This window comes from Rhea americana, unplaced genomic scaffold, assembly GCF_003343005.1.
Source record: "Rhea americana isolate MKP2758 unplaced genomic scaffold, rheAme1 scaffold_322, whole genome shotgun sequence".
Lineage (NCBI taxonomy): Eukaryota > Metazoa > Chordata > Aves > Rheiformes > Rheidae > Rhea > Rhea americana.
Genome location: NW_028186449.1, coordinates 214,891 through 231,754, shown reverse-complemented (window position 1 = coordinate 231,754; position 16,864 = coordinate 214,891). Strand labels below are relative to the sequence as shown.

The window sequence follows — 16,864 nt, the reverse complement described above, 5'->3', positions numbered from 1 at the left end:
CAACCGGCTGAGGCAAGAAGGGAAGGTAACAAAAAGATGTTCACAGATATGTTCAGATAGCYGAATCAGATCTACTTTCAATACTAGCACATTTTAAGGAATGACAAAATAAAAGCATCGTATTGATTGGAAATAAACACCTACCCAAATCCTGTGAGTCAATTTTGATCCATCCTGATGTGTAATTTTTAAATACAACGATGAAGGAAGAATGAAAATCAGCATATTGGCAGAAGTAACCCCTGAAAAATTGAAATAAATGAGTGTTGTTAGTTGTCAACAACAGCAAATTCTTACACTGCTAATTAGCAGCTTCTTTTTAGTAGTACAAAACCAGGATACTGTACCTACAACTCCAAAAATATCCTTCATGGTTGGGATGAAAATGACTAATAGGTTGATGATAACCAAAAGAACAAAAGTAACCACAACATGACGGCATAGGTCAAATTTTGTTTTTCTAGCCAGCTCAAATAATGATGAACGCACCTGCAGGAAAAGAGAGAGTTCTCTGTCAGGAGTAGTCTAAAAGCCAATTTAATGCTTTTCATGTTTTTTTTCTTAATCATTCTTCATGTCACAATGAGCTCCCCATAAAATCAGCAAAAATTCTGTGGTCTTTTGTGTAATGCTCCTTGAATTAATCCTTGCAATTAGTTTGATATTTCAAAACTGTATGTGTACATGGGTCTGAACAAGGATATTTCTCTTTACCATGCCTTTTGTAGTTCTTTTGCACTTAAAAATGAACTTCACCTCTGAGCCTGCTCCTAGTAAAATCATGTGAAATAAGAGAGAGCCCCTGCAGATTCAATTGAAAACAGATTTAAGACCAAAAGTGATTGATTTATTTTTGTCAGGGAGAACTTTTCCAGAAGTTAGTGGGAGTGTGGTGTGGGAAAGGACAGAAAAAAGCTCAAATTCTTTCTGCAGCAGCAACATCACTGATTCAGAAACTGCTAAACTGTCTTTTGAAAAAATGCACTGTGTACAGATGTTATCTACTTCCAAAGCGTGTAGAGATTATTACTTACAGTGAAAAACAGCACGGGCACTGTGAGTATCACTGCAACAATTACAGCTAAACGTACTGTCAGGATAAGGATGTCACCTTTACTCTTGTACTTGTGAAGCAGATCTGACTGCACATCGTCTATGGAAAAGACAATAAGGTAAGTGTTCCAGCAAACAGGCAATTCGTTCACAGCAGCCACTGCTTAACAATGGCCTTCTTGAACAACAAGTGATTTTTCTGAAGACAAGAGTATGAAATTAAATATTCTTGAGTTAAAACAGTATTTTCAACCAAATCCTAATGATCTCATTATCTCAGATTAACCCTTAGGCCTGATTTAGGAATGCATCCTCAGTCAAGAAAGCACATGTCTAAGATAATTTTCACTATAGGAAAGACAACAGTGAGACATACATCAAGACTTGCTTACATATATAAAAAATAAGTAAAGTGAAAAGAAGCTATTTCCAATTGGGGTTTACTAATTGGGTTCTAAAGAGTGCTTTTTAAACGTTTCAAATAACACGCAAATAACCACATGCACTGCAATGGCTGAATTTAATACAAATGACAAGGCTCAGCTAAATTAATATAAACTGCAAATAAACTTGCAGCAAAAAGCAGTGCCTTTGTTCTTAAATAAGAACCAAGCGTATCTTGGGTCAGCTCTCAGCAGGACATGCTGACATTTGCACTCAAATCCTTCTGCAGCTCCTCTGGGGGATGCCTTTCTGTCTTTTTCTCTTGGGCCTGTAATCGCTCCTCGGTAGTGCTTTTAGCTCGGTCTCACGCTGGCCAGCTGCCCCGCGTGCACTCCCGGCCTGAATGTGGCCAAGACGATCACTGTGGGTGCCTAGTGCCGAGGCCACTGACAGTATTTTAACAAGACCTCCTGCAAAAATGTTTCCTCTAAGCTGTGATAAATACTGCAGAGTTGGTCTGTGTGCRCTAACCGACAGGAAAAACAAGCTGCTGTGAGACCTATGCATTTGCCTTGCATTTTTAAAATATCTAGTAACAATAACCTAAGGAAGCAGCTGTGCAGCTTACCACAAAAGCGCACTCCCTGCCGCTTTTTAGAAAAGCTCGTGTTTTGTTTCGTCTGCTAATCTTAGAAAGCTGATATAAAACGTAATAGCTCTGAAACCAAAGTCCTTAAAGGGAGCTTGGTGGGCATATGCCATTTAAAATCTTTGACGTGTGGTAAAATCYTATGTACTTCCGAAGGCAGAGAGAGCCATCCTGCTGCAAAATGCTTGCATTCCCCGCAGGAAGTCCTTCCAGGGAGAGATCACGTGTCAACAGTGCTGAATTCCCACCAGGAGAAAGAAAATGCTTTCCCACCTCCCTGCAGATTAGGAGTGGGATTTTTCAAGCCGAGCACACACAGAGCTTCTGTGACACAGAGCTTACTCTGCTCCTGCGAGCACAGGCTGCAGCTTCGCTACCACTCACGGACTGCAGCCAGGTAGGAAGTGAAAGGCAGGGCTCATAGTTGAAGGTCTGTTTTCCTGTCAGCTAGATATACCGCAGAGCCCAACCACAGTGACCTTTTAGGGGGAAAAAACCACCTCTTTTCTGTAAATCTGCAATATAAATATAGTTACAACTGTAACACTTTTGAGAACATAGCAAACAGACAAGTAACGTTGGTGTCAAAAAGAAATGGACAAAATAAAAATGCTGTTCTTACCCAGGTAAGGGTAGAGGAGAGGGTTAGAAAACTGTAACTGTACATATGAACTGTACATAAGATCTTGTCAGTCTCAAGGGTAAGAAAGATAAAAATGGAAGAATTTTATTTTCCCCTTAGTTTCTCTTTTGCTGTGTCTCAGGGCACTGATTAATGGCTTTGTACAAGCCCAGCGGAGCCGTACGAAGGCGTCCAGCTTCCATCCGCATGCTCTCACAATTCAGGAGCATGAATATCTGACCTGGGGAGAGGGACACAAGACATACCAGGAAATGACTCKGTCATTCCCTCTTGGGAGAACTAGAAAGCAGCAGCCCCTACCTCCACGGACTCCAGCCCCTCGCCTCCGAGGGGCGCAGGAGATTCCCGGAGGTGAGCTTTATGGATCCGTTTCCTCAGATCCCTGGGCCAATCGCATCAGAATCTCCTCCCTGCCAAAGTGAATGGGTTCATACGGATTTACACCCACTTGCTCCTTGGGGCTATTAATTGGACCTCTAATTTTAATACATATGATGTATTTCTATGAAGATGTATGAGAGAGCAGCAGCCCAGGTGTTGGATAAGAACAGCTGTTGCTGTTGTCACTTGTAGTATATATACACTCTCACTTCCATCAGTTTTACTGGGAAAATTAGAACAGATGATTTCAAATTATTTTTAATGCATGCAGACTCACGGCCTCATAATCAGAACATCATCTTGAGAAAACAAATTATGAGACAGGCACACCTTTGAGAAAAATGCCAAACTTTGTATTTGTTGTTTCTCTTGAAATATGTGGCTRTCAATGAATGATATCATGAATGTGGAGACTGTAACTAAAAATTACTTTGCATGCAATGAATAAGACTGATAACCTTTGGGAGACTCTGAGGTAAAAAACAAGGGTCAATTTTGTAATCTGTCTTGTGTGCCTTTAATGGCACCCCGAACAACCGTACTACATTTCAAGATTTCCATTATGTTGAGAACTGAGAGTAGCTTCCTGGGCAAGAGTCATATTTTATCCCATGTTACTTGACTGAGATACAATATAAATTGTTTACTTTTTAAAGGGAACAGATACTTATGAAGAGAAAAGCAGTTTAAGTCTCAGACACTGAAACAACCATCCTTCGGCTGCTGAGCTGGGACAATGCTCTACACTTGCCTAGCTGCCTTACCAATTTATTTAACCAAAAGCTGAAGGGATCAACTCTAGAGACACAGGGAAAACATTTCGTCCTTTATCTCTATGAGGACAATGTCAGTAAGAAAATCAAAGAGCTATGACGGCTGATTTGATACCCATCTGCCAGGACCTATTCTCAAATCAGTCTTGTTTTATACAGATATGCAGAATCAGTCATATATAAATTATAACCAATGTGCACAAAATTCAGGTAAACTTAATAGGACCCAGCTAATCCCCAATTCCTTTAAACAAATCTCTTCCTCACATTTTGAATATGCCTTTTGTAAATAATACTCTTACTTGCACTTTTCATCCACAGAGGGAAGAGAGAAAAGRATCTGTACCTTCAATATGAAAATGTTAAGGAAAAATATTTGAAAAAGTATTTCACTATAAGAACATAAATGAACATTTCACATATATTCTCTTTCTACTTTGATCAGAAAAAGCTGTTTACTTACCATAGAAAGTCAAATAGCCAAATATGGCAGTCATAAAGTACATCACAAACATGGCAAAAAATGAGATATTTGAAACCAACTGCATTTTTTTCTGTGAACGGCTGGAGAAAGAAGAAAAAAACACATAAAAATGGTTGGAATGCATTTCGATAGCTGTTTAAAAATGTATTAAGTCTTTGCATAAACATATTGATTATCTTTGGAGAGGCTCATGAGCGTATTTTCATTTAAAATGGGAATTCTTTGACAGTTGCACAAGGAAGAGRAAGATGGGCAAAATGGGCCTTACTCAGTGCTCGTGTCGAGCAGCACAGAGACCATCCTGGGCTGCCTCCCTAGCCAACCCTTTTAAACTGAGCGAAGGGGGAAGAAGAGTGGACAGGGCAGCCTGTAAACACTTCAGCAATTAAATTAAAGGTCCAAAATAAACAAAGAGTAAAAGTATGCACAGAAAAAAGAAAATTCTAAAAGTCTGCAGACAGACATTTCTACCCCATGGGTAGAAAATAACCAAATTATACAGACTACTGTAGACTGTTATAAAATGGGTCAAGTATGAACATGTCATTTTTAGATTTTTTTTTCTGAAATATTTATACTATGGTACCTGAAGTTGGCCGTTTAAATGCACACAGGCATGCCCTAAGTAGACACCTAAGAACCCACTGGAGGCTCCTGAAACCAAAATCACCTGCACCCCATGACCCTCCCAACCTGGCCTGGTCCCCAGGGCCGTCAGTTGCTGCCCTGCGACAACGCAGTGGTGCTGGCTCCAGCCCCGCCGCGACGTCCCCGTGCTACGAAACCAAAGGTAGCCCTGGGAGCAAGACCCTCGCCRAGAGTCTCCATCCCTTGTGTCTTGACCACCGACACAACTCAGAGGTGCCCCTACGCAAGGCTGGTTGTGCAGCAGGTTGTACCACTGCTCTCGCTTATAGCCCTAAGTCTCTACAGCCTTTCCCAGGGGCTCTTCAAGAGCCTGTACATCCCCGACTGCAACACTCTTGGAAAAGGAACAGGCATCCCCTGGCCCAGGGTGGCATCTTGGGGCAGCTGTTGCTGTCTGAATTTAAAGAGAAGCATCCAGCAAATGAAAGCCGACCGGGAAAGCAGGCGGACTGGGCCACCAAAGGGACTGTAACGTGCAATTCCTATGCTCAGCAAGCAACGCTCGACTGGCCTGCACGCTGCAAGCAGGTGTTGGTACTGCGTGTGGCATCCTTGTGCCCTTGGAAAGGACACGTTATGTATGGCCTTCTTCTTACACAAGAAAAGTTACTTGTGATAGGCACATCATGAGGAGTCGTCTACTTTTGTAATAATGCAGCCCATCCCTRACAGCTTTTAAAACTCGCTCTTTACAGCTCTAAGAGCTAGTCGGACTTTTTTTTTTTCCTACCAGAGCTGTTTTGATTGGAAGCCTGAAAATGTCATAGCACAGATCAATATGTCTATCTGGCCAAAGTCCCGGCACAGATAAATTTGGACTGACTAAAGAAGCCCTTTRCTGATATAAACCATGTCTCTCCCAGGTTTCACCAAGACAGCTGTACTGGTAAAGATATTTTACTATAGGCAAGGCTGAGAATACTTTTTCTCGTACTGCAACAGATTTTTAGTTACGCTGGAACAGATGCCAGTAGCTGAAATACACACCTCTCTCTTGCAAAATAATGATCTGTACTACTTGGCTCTCCCAAACCGCTCTGTACTTCCAGAGAAAACTCCCCAAATGTTGCATTATCCTCATCTTTCCCCACCACCCCAACAGCACATCTGGGAATACAGATTTCCTAGCTGACAGCCATGCTCCTTGGCTTGTTTGGTTTTATTAAAGCACATCTCCTCTGAATGGCGCGAATGACTCAGAGCACCTCTGCACTAACATTTTCCGTGCAAAACAGTTCAAAACAATTAACTGGAAAAAGAAAAAGGCTTACTCTTTGAGTTCGCTGTAGATTGGAAGGACGGATGGGTGGCACACAAATGCAAAAGCAATGGTGGGCAAAGCATACACGGTCTGTTCAAAGAGAATTTCAGGAAAAAAGTTAAGAAGAATACATATTTGCCCCAGYGGCATAAAGAAATGATCAGTGTTTTTCAACTACCTCAGCTCGCAACTTTCTGGACTCTTCAACTGAACATTGAGAGCCCTGTTCAGGGAAGGCAGAAGACCTGTCAATTAGCGTGTGTGTAACACAACGTGGAGAACGGTGCTCTTTTAATGGGAGGACAAAGTCTTCACACTGGTCATGCAGACACATTTCCGACTTTGTCCTCAGAGCGCAGCAGCGGATGCCACGTGGCTACCGGTTTTGTTCCCTGGAGTGGGTTTCCCTGCCCAGTTACTGCCTTTGTTCCTAATACACAGTCACTTGTAAAAAGGGATGTGTCGGATCGSCACTACACTATTCTGCCTTGGTGTGGAGTGGGGTTTGCACCAGCAGTGCTAACGCTGAAGTCCTGAAGGTGAAGCCCATATCCAGACTGTAAGAAAAGAGAAGAGGAATGTAGAACTTACAAATAAATGGGTAATTCAAGGTACCACACTCAGTCCCTTCCTTTCCCAGGCCAACAAAAGGGCTAGGAGGACTGTGGAGGGAGCATGCTCAGTCCTTGGGGAAAGAGAGAGACCGTTACGTCACTAGGAAGCGCAGAAGGCCTCTGAGGGGAACCTCACCCACTTCTCAACCAAAAATCCAGTGGGTTTCAGCTGTCAGCACACAGCCAAACTTTACAAGTGATCTCAGCACTCAAATACTTCCATTCTTCCCCAGAAACTGGTAGAAGCTGAGATCATATGAAAAACAGGCCCTTTCGTGAGGATAAAATGAGTCAATCCTCGCATGCGGCTTTCCCCAACACCRTGAGATTTCCTCGCCTTGGTCACGGGAATCCCATTTCTGCAGCAGCAGTTCTGGGATTGCCTTGTAGGCTACTCTTGAGTCCTGTGAGACACAGAAACCAGAGTGGTCGTTCTCTAGTGGCCCYTCCTCACCTTTTCTCCCTCTCTCCCTGTATGCCATTCCTCAACAGGGGAACCAGCTGCTCTGCCACACACCAAAGTTGCTAAAATGATGGGCAAAGAGTTGGCCCCAAGGGTAAATCTCTAGAGTTCAGATCCTGCCTGCCTAATCCAGGTGGACTGAGCCTTCTGGAGCGCATCTATTGACTCGGAAGTAAATACTAATATTTACTCCAGGAGAACCAAGATTGCCCTTCAAGGTTAATTATCTATAATATATCTACACCTAAGGTAATATTGCACACACTAAGCTGACTAACTCTCAGTCCCTGGGCTGATGGCTCCCCCTCAACTTAAAAAAAAGATGTTCTCAGACTAGTTTCAGTTCAGATCAGAACTGAAAGCTCGTGCAAAAAACACATTTTTTTGCATACATAYACTATTCATGTGATGCAAACTAATATCCTGAGGACCCTGCTCTACTAAATAAGGACACAGCTTAATGAACACTTCAAACCAGCGCAGCTGAGAAAAGCAATCCTACTGCTTCCACAACTACAGCTGCTTGCTCTCTCGTGCCTTCTTCCCTGTGATGGCATAACTTTTTCTGCAGCTGTGCAGTGATCGAGGAAAGCAYCCAGCTGAAAAGCAACCAAATTTTTGCTGGATTAGCTTTCAGCTGTATCTTTTTCCTGATCCAGTTCACTACATGGCTACAGAAACACACACTGTGTCACAAAGAAGTGGTTTGTGTGCAGAAGGACAGAGGGATTACTTCTGGGCTTTGGATGCAAAAATCTGCTTACAGTTTCTGCTCAACTGCAGTCTAAAGGCTCAGCTGTAGCATATATAGTAAGAAGCAGCAGAAAGGAAACACCCCCAAGGAAAGCATTTGTTGTCTGGTGGCAGCTCAGGCTCGTAACCTTAGCCCATGTACCACCGAGGCAGCTCACTCTACCTCAGCTTCCTGGGGGAACAGAGAGGCAGAGTAAGACTGCAAAGAATTGAATTCAGCATGGTGTTTGCATAAAACTGGGGAGAGAGAATATTTGTGCATTCACTTTCAGAGCACATATGGAAGGATGACAGAATCAGGCCCTACATGGTATTTTTGATTGATTAAAAACATGGAGTGTGAGTGTATATCTTATGTGTATTAAAAATAAGTATCATAAAAAGAAACATACCTTGGAATTAAAGATAACATACTTTGGCTTACACATATGCTCATATTCTGAGCTATTTGATAGGATAGGAGATGTTGCATTTATTTCCAATTTGCAACAGGAAATTTGAAACTTCTTGTATATAACCTAGAAGAAGAGCAGAAAAGAGCTAATTGCTAAAAGTAATAATAAAAAGCTAATTAAAATTCGAATGCTTGAGAAATCCTGAATACTCTATGAAGCAACTCTAATCCAGCCAACAGAGCAAGCTGAACTTACCACTATGAGGAAAAATACCATGCAGCTTAACGAAAATCCACTGGTATAGCCAAGATACCCTGAAAGAAATTCAAAAGAAAGCTAATCCGTAACTATTTTACTGTGCACATCTGTTTTTTCTTCTTCTCTTTATTACTTTATGAAACATTTAAATTTATTTAACATGCATCACAAGCATCTGGGCAGCACAAAGGCCTCTCTTGTTGATTTGGGAACTTTTCACTTCACAAGGCTCCTGGCTTGCAAACACAGAGCGGAGAGCTTTGCTCTGATCAGTTTGGCTATGTATTATTTCTTAATTTTGCTGATGGTCATCTTTATGGCAGCTAGACTGATTTTACTTCTGAAAGGAGCTGTAGCAATTGAAACAAACTAGAAAATGGGAAACTGCCATGGGAGCGTAAACTGAATTCCCTGATAYGCAGCAACGTGAAGTTACTACGGGTAGTTTCTCAAATGAAAGATCGCAACAGGAGTTCAGTGCCAAAACTTGTTACATGATTTCAAAAAATAACGTTGTGTACTTATCAGCATCTCTGTGGTTTCAAAATGTGATCCTTTATACACATATAACTTTACAAGTTTAATACTCCAATTAACTTGACCATTGAAAACTTTAACATTTATAGAAAAATACTTTTTGCAATCCCACAATTCGTAAACATAGTCTTATGGTTTCCACACAGAATATATTTACCTTATGAAATAACCACCCTTTTAACTACAAATTTTTCAATCAATTTCCACAATCATATGGATGAAGCTYGTTTATACTGAGTTCATCCACTGTGACACTTCAGGCCTACTTCTTCCAAGATGCTCAAAACACAGCTATTTCCTAGCCCAGGCAGCTGCTTAGATTACAAGGAGAGCACAAACTTTTAAATTATTTGAGTTGTCAGTACAACTGTCAGTGGCATGATGTCCCGAATCATTTATTTCATTCCCATAATGACATTTGCACCTTACCTAAGTTCTTAAGGAGGCATAAAGGGAGGATTATACAAAACGTCACAGTGACAACAAGAAACCGCCCATCCACATACCACGCCCTGGATAAAACATAAAAAAAAAAAAAAAAAAAAAAACATGAACATACATAAATGCTCTCTGGTTTCCCCTCAGCCGCTCTTTAATTACTACAGCAGCAGAACGATCTTTGGTCTTACGCTACAAGCTCCTACAGAAGAAATGACTGGGGCCATGTCTGATCTTTGTAGAGAACTGGAATCATTTAGTATGAAGTTTGTAAAATACATTGCAGTTTTGACTATAGATAAAGCAGATTTTCATAGACCCTAGACAAAATATTGCCCTGTGGCTGACAGCAGTGACTGTGGCTGCGGGGTGGAGCAATATCTGCTGCAACCTGATATAAGCCACTCTGCCAGGATGAGAGATGATCACGCAAAAGGCCAAACCCACAGCACAGTGTGGCACGGGGGACCCACTGCAACCTCTCTGCTGAACCGCCCGGGCACGTGCCTGAGCTGCAGATCAGGCTGCTGTGGGCTTGTACGTGCTAACCCAGCCACCGGCTACATCTTCTAGCAAAGGGCTTTGAACCTTGTCCTGTTGGAGAGCAGGAAAGGGGAAAATGGATAGCATTAGTGACTGTTCTGTTGATGTATTTTCACTGCCCTGTCCAATTTAATATGAAAATCTGAGGAATGGGATTTCTATTTTTTTCTGTTGCATGACAACACATGATATAATCCAGTGAAAGGACATTTAACACTACAAAGAAATACTGCTCCTCTGTTAAAGAAGCTCCTAAATGTCAAGGAGTGATAAGTGGCAGAAATCTAAGTGTAATATTCTGCTGTTGTTATGTATTAGTATTGAAGAATTTTATACTGTGGACTGCACGTCAGGGACAAAATCCTGTAAGATGCCAAGAATGTAGKGAAATATTTAGTATCTTTAACTTGTGTTGCTCCCAGTGAGTGCCGAATATGTTCAGTATCTTCAAGTATTGCTCAGCACTGTACAATATCGGGTGCTATGATAAGAATTTTTATAAATCCTAATTCTAAAGCAAAATCTGGTGTTCACAGACAATGACCACTGATGACCTAACTTTCACCTCCCTTCCCTCCTTCTTTCCTTCCCAAGATTGTCTTATTTTCTATTAATCCATTGATATATTCGTGTGAAAATCTCCTGAGAATATCCAGTACTTAAAACATTTATAAATACATGCATACACAAAATTAAATTCTAAAATCAAATCACCAAAATGAACTAAACTTACGAAAAGGATTCTTCTTTTCCTATTAGAAACTTTATGGCAGAAGGCAACTCATTTTTGACTATGAAGAGATAGCTCAACATTGCTGGAGAAAGAAGAAAGTCATYTTAGAAAATAGACGAGACATTTTGTGGAATACTAACTGAAAAGCATCCTGAACCTTTCTCCTTACACCGTCTCTGATGACATAAGATATAGAACTGTAATTGACTGTAAACTAGTGATCATTTTTACAATCATTTTTACATCATATTCCAAAGACTGAGTGCAAAATAGTAGCTAGAGTCATATGAAGGAGCTTGAAAGACCCTAAGACACCACTGAGAGAATGAGGAATCTGACTGGCTGGTGACCACAAATGAATCCACTATTAAGATGTCCCTGGGTTTTGCCTTTTTKTTTCATACATCTCATCTCCTTTACCTCCAACATTCTGAAGAGATGTAGATCCAAAAACAATCATTTTTCCTGGGGTACCAAAGACCTGCTCGCCAAGCTTTTCATACACCATGCAGCCTGTGTTAAAAGAAATGGGGATACAGATAATTAATATATCAACAAAAGCTGTTGAATTAAAAAAAAGGTAATTCCTTTTCAGCTAGCTGTTCATCTGTGCAATTACATCTTCCCTTTGCAAATAAAAAGAGCTTTCTTTTGTATCTAGTAGGGCTCAAACTTGGGAATGTTTTCTTGACCTCTATAAATGTTATATTTAGCTACCAATCACTTCTGAAATTGAAGCTCTTAAGGAGGCTATTATGCCCCTTTAATGAATCCATGTATACCTCTTGTGACATTTAAAGTATGGTATTCCCATTCTGGCATATTAGGTTTGCACCCTCAAGGGCAGTGAGGTAGAAAGTCTTCTCTCCAGACAAAATTCAGCACTGCAGCATTCACAACTCAACACTGGCAGCCAAGCTAGTAAGACACAGTGGCACAATGCTGTAATTTTGCTTGGTTTAACTAAGCAGCCTAAATGAAGGCTGCCACTGGTTTATGTGTTGATTACAATATTTAATGATGAAGYATTAACTTGTGAATTCTCCATGTACTATGTTTCTTGTAAAAGTGGGGAAACTTCTACCAAAACTTCGTTTTTAAAATTTGTCAAGCTTGAGAAGCTTCTCTATTAATTACATTGYGTTTTTGTTAAGTGTTTTTCCATCAGCTGTGGTTCAGGCAGTTAAAAAAGATGGAACATTGGGAAGATGCCGAGATACACAAGTATAGAAAGAGAAATATTGCAGATGTAACATTCAACAGACTATTCAAAAAATTTTATCTCATTGTTTGGATTTACCTACACTTCCTTATAGATGACATTTGTTCTTTGAAACTTGTATAAACAGTTACTTTCAGCTTAAATGTAATGCCATCTCCAGCACTATAGAAACCAGGGCTTAGATTTTGAGAACTAATAGAGCACAAATGTGCACACAATTAGGCATGCACCTAATTGAAATAGGCAGTTATTGTCATTATACATGCTATAACAGTAACTCATGTATGTCCAAATTAAATATTTAAATATGGCAATGTTCTTATGCATAGATATTTTTAAAAATCTGGCTTCAGAGATTACTCYCTAAGGAAAAAGACTGCTGAAATTCAGAATACGAAATCATTTAACACTGTATGGATAATCTCTAATTCCTGTGTTTAGAAATATATTTTGCTTAGAGATATACTTTTCTTTGTGGAAGAACAGTTCCCTTTTATTTTCTTCTAGGAAAGCTCCTGTTACACCATCAAGGTTACCAGGAATTTCACCACTACCAATTAATGCATTTCCAAGTAAGCTTCACCGTAAACAAAGAATCACTATAATTCATTTGAAGTTGGTTTTGTAATGCAGAGAAACTATTTGAGATGTTCCGTTTGTCTCTCTGAAAGTGGAATTTCACTGCAGTAGAATTCACTCTTTTTCATACATTTTCCTCTTCATAGTGCTGGTTAGATGCTGTTCTCCATTGCCGCGACATAAATTCTGGGCTTCTGACCCAGAAAGTGTTAGGTCTTTGTCTTTCTGTTACGTCAAAGTGACAGAAACTTATTTTTCACAAGGCCTTGGCCTTATTCTGACTACTTTTCACCTCTTGTTCTTTACAACTGTACTGAAATAGTATGAAGTAGAAATGCCTTAAATTACCTGTTTCCTTTGAACACACCAACAGGAGATATATTGAATAAATAGACAACAGYGTCACTGAAACCAAAAGCAGCCTACAAAAGAATGAAAAATAAAGCTTACTATAACAGCTGAGGTGTAATATTGCAACGCTTTACACGTCAGGTCGGGTACTTACTGGCGCTGAAACAATTTTTAAACTCTTTTGACAATGCAGAGAGCACTAAAAATAAATGTGATTTACATGCTGTTTACCATTTCAGTACATTACACTGGACATATAAAGCCCTGTACGCACAAGAATTCAACCAAGTACTGGCTGGACTTCGCAGAAGCGGTGCCTGCACCCTGCGGAGACTTGCACCGTGTCCTGCTACGTACGAGCTAAGGTCTGCCCGGGGCAAGGATGAGCGCCGTGTGCTCCCCACCGCCCAGCCCAAAGCTTTCTTCTGGAAGCCGAGTAAAAAAATTTCAAGGGCAAGTCACGCGTTTAAGGACTTCCCGGCGGGAGGGAAGCGTCTTCTCCCACGTCGTGGCCCGTGCGCTGCCAAAAGGGGTGCAGGAACGGCCCTTCACGCCCGTCCCAGGGCGCGTGGGTCCCCCTCTCCTTTTTTAAGACGGGAGGCGGGAAGGGCAAGGAGACGGGGCTGGGATGAGCCCAGCCTGCTCMGTTCCTCAAGGCTCGGCTGAGCCCCGCTCCCGCCCGCGCTCCCCGCAGACCCACTGCGCCTGCGGCCGCTGCTGCTCCCTGTCYGGCTGAGCCACCCCTGGCTCCGGCTCTGCGAGCCACGATCAAGCCTATTTTAAAACTAAAAGCTCCRATTTTCAGGCACAGAGCTCACGGAGTCTTTGCAGTGGTAAAAATAACACCTCCAAGCAGCCAGGAGCCGTTGTCCTTACCTCCCTACAGGACGCTTACACTGAGACACTTGGCATTTTCATTAACACTGTATGAAAAACTTGTCTGTGTAARGACCGTGGTACGGACGAGGATGTTCAGGCCAGGACCGCCCCTTGGAATGGACTGAACACGTCCACGCCGCTCGCTCCGCACGATTTCCAAGCAGAAGCAGGGGGGCTTGGCCTCGAGCCCCGAGAGCACCGGGGCACTGCTTCGAAGGAGGTGCTGGCAGCTACGCACGAAACCAGCGCAGGCAGAATCCGCCTCAAACTCAGAACAGACAATTTAGGGCTTGGGATTGATACAGCGCTGGGAAGAACAAACTGTTCCTGCAACGCCCCTGCTTCTTGCTCCCAGCTGGCACTTCCCAAGTGAGCTGAAATACACGCTGCCCCCGGCCCGCCGTGGCGTCCCAGGCTTTGTGACCGGAAGAGCTGCGAAGCTCGTGCAGTCCCCTGCCTTCCTGCACAAGACAGTGCTGGTCCCCGTGAGGAACGGGCTACGGCAGAGCATGGCGCGGTGGCCTCACGCGGCTGCAGTATCCCTCCCAGAGCGTGCCACCAACGCAGAGCAGGGCAGGGCAGGGCAGGCGTATCTAGACTCACATGCAGCTGGCTGCAATCTCATGCTGTCCCTCATCTAACAAGCCCTGTGACTGAGCAGAGTTTTTTTAGATCATCGCAGAATTACAGAACAGTCTAGTCCAACCCCCCGCTGAAGCAGGGTCACCTACAGCACACTGCCCAGGACCCTGTCCAGGTGGCTTTTGACCATCTCYAAGGATGGAGACTCCACAACCTCTCTGGGCAACCTGTGCTAGTGCTCTGTCACCCTCACAGTAAGGAAGTTTTTCCACATCTTCAGCTGGACCTTTCTGTGCTTCAGTCTGTGCCCGTTGCCTCTCATCCTGTCACTGGGCCCCRCTAAGAAGAGTCTGGCCCCACCCTCTTGATACCTTCAGATACTTATACACACTGATAAAATCCTCCCTCAATCTTCTCTCYTCCAGCCTGAACAGTCTCAGCTCTCTCAGCCCTTCCTCATAKGAGAGATGCTCCAGTCCCTTCATCATCTTAGCAGCTCTTCGCTGGGGCGTGGTTTAGWCTAGCACTGTGAGGTGCTAGACTAAATACAGGTTGAAAGCAGCTTGCATTTAGCCAGCCCCTTTGCCTCTGCAGTGCGATCCAACACGGCAGTCCTGGGGCTCCAGGGTGGCACCACAGGCAGAGGGAGCTTAGCTATGGGGAGTGCTGCTGTTGCAGGTAGCTTGGTCCAGCTATCGCCTACTGAGCCTTTAGTGGCATCTTTCTGCAGCAAGGTTTTCTCTCCTTTTGCATAAAGGAAAGGCTGTAGTTATTAAAAATATTAGAATTAATTTTTTCTGAGTTCCTACCTCAGTTGTTTTGCCTGGAAAGTATGACACTTAAGTATGGCACTAAGTTATACAAATAGTGTGTGAGAATACGAATTCACAGTCATGGTCATTTTGCATACCCTGTGCCAAGAATATAGGCTCTGAACTGATCCACAGCCATGGTAGTGTATGCTTCACATTGCAGCAGTTCTAAAGCTGTGAGAGWGGAAATCAAGCTGCATCTGCGTTGTTAGTGCTTAAAATGCTCCTTTAATTTTTCTGCTCTATTTTCTGCTTTCCAGAGATGGTGCATGCCAATACTGGCAGACAGACTACCTGGGCAAAGCAACCTTGGAACACTTCAGAATTATGTAACTTAACAGCACTGAATGTAAGTACTTTCTCATGTGCAAAAAGTGATGAAATTATTGCTAGGATTCTAATCACTTGTAAAGCAGAAGTGGTTCTAAGATCTACCTTGTGATAGAGACACAGAACTATACATTTATTGGAAAAATGCACTGATTCAAGGTGTGGRAAAAATGTAAAAATCCAGATGAACKAGATTTAATTCTGACACTAYTGTGTGATAAAAGAATATTTAAAGCAGTTCAATATTCAGGCATAACTACAGACGCTACACACAAAGATCCTGCATCTCCAGGCTACAAAGGTGAAATCCCTGCTAGCCTGGTCAGTTAGCTCCTACTAGCTTCCTTACCTTGATCTCAGTAGGCTGATCTAGCTCAAGGTGAACTGCTCTAAAGGCATTATAAAGCTAACAAAACCAGTTATCCAGTCTTAAATCCATATAGTTAACTCTGTAGAGAATAATGCTCTTATTTACTGTATAACATCTCTATAAAACATTCAACTTTGGCAGTTCTTGGTAAAATTTGCTGGTACAGAGCCACACACACACTGTTTGCACCAGGAGATGCCCAGTCACTATCACAGACTTTTATAAGTTTTCTGGTGTTTGGAATCACTGGTTTGATCTACCTCACTTAAAAGAAACTACACTTTCACATCCTTTAAAGAAGACATATTTTACTGAAACTCTCATGAAAATCTATGTTTGCGCTGAAAGAAAGAGAAGAGGATGGGATTATCTGTAGGAAACTAAAGCAGTAAGGAAAAATTGTGGGTGCAGTATGACAACATTTTGTGATGAACATGTAAAAATTATTTCTCTTTGGCTGAGCCACTATTATCTTATTTTGGAAAAGGTAATAACAAAGCTGAGCAGAGGTAATTTTTTGCAAAAACCAGACTGTGCTCTCAGAGGTCTGATTATTAGAACATGGGTAGAATATCACTTACAGGTTAGACTACTATCAAAAAAATACCCAGCAAAAATGAAATAAATTCAGTCCCTCTTTATAAGAAAGATTAAATTTAAATTGGGTGCTCTAAATTAGAACCCATCTACTTTATAGCCTAGCTTAGTTACAACACAGTTATGAGACTA

General features: G+C 42.1%; 2 protein-coding genes across 3 annotated transcripts in view; both read right to left on the bottom strand.

Annotated features, from left to right (window-relative positions):
- SCAF11 (SR-related CTD associated factor 11) overlaps positions 1-16,864 on the bottom strand; it is a 163,824-nt gene that overhangs the window by 86,079 nt on the left and 60,881 nt on the right. The gene's annotated exons all lie outside the window — the stretch shown is intronic.
- SLC38A1 (solute carrier family 38 member 1) overlaps positions 1-16,864 on the bottom strand; it is a 34,849-nt gene that overhangs the window by 9,214 nt on the left and 8,771 nt on the right. For both annotated transcript variants that reach the window (XR_014896535.1, XM_085310660.1), the window contains exons 4-14: positions 13,160-13,233; positions 11,431-11,523; positions 11,011-11,092; positions 9,726-9,808; positions 8,757-8,815; positions 8,499-8,624; positions 6,287-6,366; positions 4,347-4,447; positions 1,035-1,153; positions 348-489; positions 145-242 (exon numbers count right to left, since the gene is read on the bottom strand). Coding sequence is in view for 1 of the 2 variants with exons in the window: in XM_085310660.1 (XP_085166786.1) it covers positions 145-242; positions 348-489; positions 1,035-1,153; positions 4,347-4,447; positions 6,287-6,366; positions 8,499-8,624; positions 8,757-8,815; positions 9,726-9,808; positions 11,011-11,092; positions 11,431-11,523; positions 13,160-13,233 (1,057 nt within the window). In the remaining variant the exon portion in view is untranslated. The remainder of the gene's footprint in view (positions 1-144; positions 243-347; positions 490-1,034; positions 1,154-4,346; positions 4,448-6,286; positions 6,367-8,498; positions 8,625-8,756; positions 8,816-9,725; positions 9,809-11,010; positions 11,093-11,430; positions 11,524-13,159; positions 13,234-16,864) is intronic.